General features: G+C 29.9%; 1 protein-coding gene across 1 annotated transcript; it reads right to left on the reverse strand.

Moving 5' to 3' along the window:
* Positions 1-3,036: 3,036 nt before the first annotated feature.
* LOC124918832 (putative nuclease HARBI1) lies at positions 3,037-4,329 on the reverse strand. Its single transcript, XM_047458894.1, has one exon. It carries the CDS (start codon positions 4,327-4,329, stop codon positions 3,037-3,039), a length of 1,293 nt encoding a protein of 430 aa, XP_047314850.1.
* Positions 4,330-6,023: the final 1,694 nt, after the last annotated feature.

The following is a 6,023-nucleotide window of genomic DNA, read 5'->3' on the forward strand; positions in this document are numbered from 1 at the left end:
TTTTAATTAACTTCTAATTGAACAAATATTTTAGTTCTTACCTAAAAATAATTTAAATCTATATGAAAAGATGATTGATAATAAACATAAGTCAGTGAAAAAATGTCATAATAAAACAGGTTAAAATAATCCAAAAGGAAATATAGAGAAGAAAATAAAGTTATTTTAAAAACTTAAGGTTATAAGTTTAATTTTCATTTAGAATTTTAAGATTATTTACAAACTTTTTTTTATTCAACCATTATAAAAATAATTTTCAATTAAAAAAATTATTAAGAAAATTAGAGAAAAATTTATAATATATTATTGTATTCAGAAAAAAATACATATATTTTATTTAGAGAAAAAAATCTCTCTTCTATCCAAATTTTAATCCATTAAAACTGTCACATAATTCCTATCAAGTTTTCGTTATTAGCTGTATCATTTCTCTTTTATCTATTTGTTGTTTCATATGAAACAGAAAAAAGTAAAATGTAATTGTTATTTTTATAAGAACAATACTAACTTATTTAAAATGACTTGAGGTTTTGGAACCAAGAGTCTCATTAACAAAACTAGAAGCACTCTAAAAAAAATTATAGAGCTTTTGAAACCAAGAGTCCAACAAGAGAATGTCAAGGTGGTCAATAAATAATATATTGAAGTCCTCAAGACAAATGAAAGCCATAACGAACACGTGAACGTCAACGATAACCAAACCGATCTCAATCTCACCAAACTTGAAACCGAGATCATAATAAAAATATTTTAGTTTTTACCTAAAAATAATTTAAATTTATATGAAAAGATGATTGATAATAAAAAAAAGTCATAGAAAAAAAGGTCATAATAAATTATCAAAAAAGGAAATGAAGAAAATAAAGTTACTTAAAAATAAATTATGGACAAGACTCGCTAAAATACCTCAAACTTGAAGAGTACATGAATATAAAAAAATGTGTGCATAATATTTAGGCTATCAGTTTAATTTCATTTAGTATTCATAACTTTCTAAATTAAAAAATAAAATACAAATTGTTACAATTCTTTTATTCAACCATTATAAAAATAATTCAATTAAAAAATTATTAAGAAAATTAGACACGGTATTTTATTCATCATCCAATTTTCTGGACTATTTTGAATGGACTATTTTGAATTATAATATATTATTAGAAATTCAGAAAAAATAAAATAAATGTATTTTAACTAGAAAAAAAATAATATCTCTACTATAAAATTTTCAATCCATTACAAATTGACACATAGTTCTTGTCAATATTCTTTTCGCTGAAATAATTTGGGTAACGAATTTTTAATGAAAGCAATATCACAAATCTGACGTGGCATGTTACATGTACCACAGAGATAAAATAAAAAATTAAGTTTTTTATTTATTTATTTTTCTCTTTGTCTATTCGTATTTTTTTTCTTTCCCTACTTCTTTAGTTTCTTCTTCGACGATTTCAGTGTTTCTCTCTTCCGCAACTTCGACAACTTCTTTCTCATTCGGCGACTTTTTTTTCTACGTCTCTCTTTTCAGCTTACAAGTTCGAAAATAATAAGATTTCAATGGCCATGTTCATGATTTGATTAACAATAACATGGTACTAATCCTATTTCTCTTTGTTTTTTTTTTTACTTTTTAGGAGAATGAGATTCCTACAACTGTCTTCAAATCTGTTGAAAATACTAAAAAAAAGGTAAGTTCCCGACCATGATTTCCTATTAGTTAGGTTTATCCCGAACATGGCCATCTTTAGGACTTGAATGCATCATTTGGAAACATTTTTTATTTATGTTTATAGATATGTGACTATCCTTAGTCACACATTTAAAAATTTATTTTTGTTGCCAGATTCAAATCTGTCCTTCAATTGTTGTACACCTAGTTCATCTTTCATAAAGCTTTCTTTCTTAAATTTGTTGAAACTCTTATTCAAAACTTCTATCTAGTCAGTCCAAAACCAAAATACACAACTACGGCCAAGAATACACATTAGAATATCCCTACTGATATTGTTACATTTTAAGCAAGTTTTTTTTTTAATTATAGGTTAAAAATTAGTTGAAGTGGAAACTGAGTACATTAAAACATGAGCATGTTCGGGACATTTTTGTGTTTCAAATAAACTTGAATTTTTAGCACTTTTGTATCTATTAAGCGTGGTTTATTTATTTGTTTTTTTTAAATTATATAAAAAGAATTGTCGGCCCTCCCTCGACAACGGATTTGTCACTGTTAGTCACAACAACTACAACAGATGATCAATGGTCACTAGTAGAATATGCACAATTACCGAGAAGTGTTACCGAGAGAGAAAGAAGGCTCTCAGAAATATTAATATCGCCGGGGAAATTCATTAGCTTTCAGTGATATTAAAACTATCAGTGATGAGATTCATTAGCTCTCGTAGATAACTATTAGTATCAGTATCGAGAGTCATTGGTTAATGCTCTCTATGATATTGTTTTAATTTTTCCCTATGCGAACGCCTCTTTCTTTCTTCTATTTATCTTTTTCCTCTCGCTTTCACCGCCGCTCCGATTCACATCTTTGATTCCGAGAGTCTTCCGACATCTCCCTAAGAGCATCAGCAGCGCACAAGACCTCTGCCCTCTTTTTTTGTGAAATCAATATTCCACATCAGCAGAAAGCGGGCACACATTGTACTTGGTCAAAACACTCCAATGCTTCTGCCCGCCCTCTTATCTAAATAATAAATTTTATTTATACTATTTTAAATAAATAACTAATTTATAATATAGGAATATTATAACTAATATTCCTATATTATAGGAGAATTTGAGATTTTAAAATCGCGTGTTAATATAATTAATAAAAAAAATATATTAATTTATTTAAAATATATATTTATTAATTAAATGAGTAATATTCCTGTATTATATATATTATAGGAGAATTTGACAATTTCACCCTTAAAACATATTAATATAATTAATATAAAATATAAAATATTTTTATAATTTAAAATATATTATAATATTAAAAATATTACAAAAATAATGAACTACAATAAAACACATAAAATTTTAAACATTTTGACAGACATTATAGAATTGTGAAATATGCTCCACCAAATCGGTTTGTAATTGACGATATTTTTGTCTGTCACGAATTTGAATATTTTTTTCGATATAATTCTCATACGGAGCAAGAGGTTCCTCGCCCAAATCTGGTTGTGTTAATCCGTTTGTCGTGTCATCGTAAGATGGTAGCGGACCAAATGGAGTAGCATATGTGTCTCTCTCGTCCTCGACAATCATGTTGTGAAGTATAATGCATGCTCTCATTATTTTTGCTAGATCTCCTTTATCCCAGAATCGTGCAGGACCACGTACAATTGCAAAACGAGATTGCAACACACCAAATGCTCGTTCAACGTCTTTTCTTTGACCCTCTTGATATTTAGAAAATAATTTTCTTTTTTCACCTTGTGGACGTGAAATTGTTTTGACGAATGTTGGCCATTCAGGATATATTCCATCAGCTAAATAGTACCCCAAGTTGTAGTTGTTACCATTCACCGTGTAGTTTATTTCTGGAGCACGACCTTCTAGTACTTCATCGAATAAAGGTGACCGATCTAATACATTTATGTCATTGTTAGAACCGGCAACTCCGAAAAATGCATGCCATATCCATAGATCGGACGATGCAACTACTTCAAGTAGGAGTGTTGGTATCCCTTTGTGACCACTCATAAACATCCCTTTCCATGCTTTTGGACAATTTTTCCACTGCCAATGCATACAATCAATACTACCTAACATACCGGGAAAACCGCGAGCATCCCCCATCTGTAACAGACGTTGTACATCATTCAAGTTTGGTTTTCGCAAGTATTCACTTTCGAATACCAAAACCACATCAGTGACAAACTTTTTCAAACATTCAATCGCGGTGGACTCACCAATTCGCACATAGTCATCAACAACATCGGCAGATACTCCATAAGCCAACATACGCATGGCTGCAGTGCATTTTTGTAGAGGCGACAAGCCTTTCCTTCCCAATGCATCTGCCCTTTGTTGGAAATATGGATCAAAATTTGAAAGAGCTTCCACAATACGAAGAAAAATATGCCTTCCCATTCGAAACCTCCTTCGGAATGTCTCTAGAGTATACACTGAATTTTCAACAAAATAATCTCTCATTAGACGTTCATGGCCTGCTTCACGGTTTCTGTATATCGTCCTCCGAGGCGTTGATGAAGTGCCTTCTCCGTAAAGTTGATTAAAGAGATTAAGCCGACGTTCTTCGAGAGAATCATCGAAGAAAAACTCTCTAACAAACTCCTTTGATACATTAGAATTGTTATCCATATTTTATGGTTTGAAAACTTACAAATAAGATCGCTACAAATATGATGTTATATAGAGCTTAAAATTGAAAATGTAGAATGAACAAATTTTATTCAATGTTTATAGTACTAAATTATATTACCGTTACAGTCTATAACGGATATATTTTATAACGGATATAATTTATAATGATATAAAACATGTTAATATAATTAATTGAAAAATATATTAACTTACAATTATATATAAATTTAAGAATATATAACATATATTCCTATATTATAGAAAAATTTGAAAATATATAATTAATATTTCTATATTATAATAAAATATAAAATATTTTTATAATTTAAAATATATTATAATATTTTTATAATTAAATATATAATTAATATTATTATAATTTAATATATAATTAATATTCCTATTTTATAGTAAAACTTTAGAATATATATTTATTTAACGTTATTATAATAATGTTACTTAAGAATAGTAAGAAAAAATATTATAATTAAATATATAATTAATATTCCTATATTATATAATATATTATATTATATAATCATGAAAAAGTTAGAAGAGGGCATGACCGGCATAGAGGGCACTGCCCTCTTTTTGCTTTTATCTTCAATGCAAAAAATGAAAAAAACCAATGACCTGCCCTTTTCCACGCTGTCCCATGCGGGCAGAGGTCATGCGTTGGAGATGCTCTAAGTCTTCCGATTCCAGCATCTCCGATTCAACTTTCGGTTAAGCTGTTGCACGAGGGAATGGGGAGTGTTGTGATTGTGGAATTGAAAAGTGGAGAAATGTTTAGAGGTAATCTATTATATCACTGGTGAAAAAGAGGTCAAAACCGAGAGTAAAAACTCTCAGTTTTGACCCTATAACTTTCGGTATAGACACATTACCGAAGGTTTTGGTAACTCTCGCCATCCCTCGGTATTGACTCTTTCGTTAAAAACAATTGGGCATTTACCGAGAGATATCGTAGAGTTTTCGGTTTAGATACCCTAGAGTAAAACCGAAAGGTAATTAAAAAACTTTTGGTTTTCCTCTTTGTGGAAAAACCGAGAGTTTTACAAATAACTTCCGGTTTTTCCACAAAGAGGAAAACCGAGAGATATTAGAAAACTCTCGGTTTTCTCCTAAACCCTAAAACCGAGAGTTATTTGTAAAACTCTCGGGTTTCCTCTTTGTGGAAAAACCGAGAGTTTTCTAATAACTCTCGATTTTCTTCAAATGTAGAAAACCGAGAGTTTTCTAATATCTCTCGGTTTTTCAATTTGAAGAAAAACCGAGAGATTTCAATATTACTTTCGGTTTTTTCCCGTAAAATTTTTAAAATGTGCTGATTATTTTGCTCGCAACCAAAACCTATTCAACCAACCAATATATCAATAATAAAAGAAATGACACATACATTAAACGCTCACATTAAATGATCATTATCATTACAAAATTCGCAACCAAACTAATAATCCGAACAATCTATTATAAATTCAAATTAACACAACTACTAATGAAAAAAACATGTTTTGAATCGAAACAACCTTAGCTTGTGGGGGGGGGGGGGGGGAGGAGGTGGTTGTTGCCTCATATACAATTCGATTCTCTCCATTCTTGCGTTCATCTCTAACGTCTCTCTCTCCATTCTCAGATTTATTTCTTCTTTTTCCGCTTGCATTTGTTGAATTGTGCGCATTCTTTCTTCG

This window comes from Impatiens glandulifera, chromosome 1, assembly GCF_907164915.1.
Source record: "Impatiens glandulifera chromosome 1, dImpGla2.1, whole genome shotgun sequence".
Taxonomy (NCBI): Eukaryota; Viridiplantae; Streptophyta; class Magnoliopsida; order Ericales; family Balsaminaceae; genus Impatiens; species Impatiens glandulifera.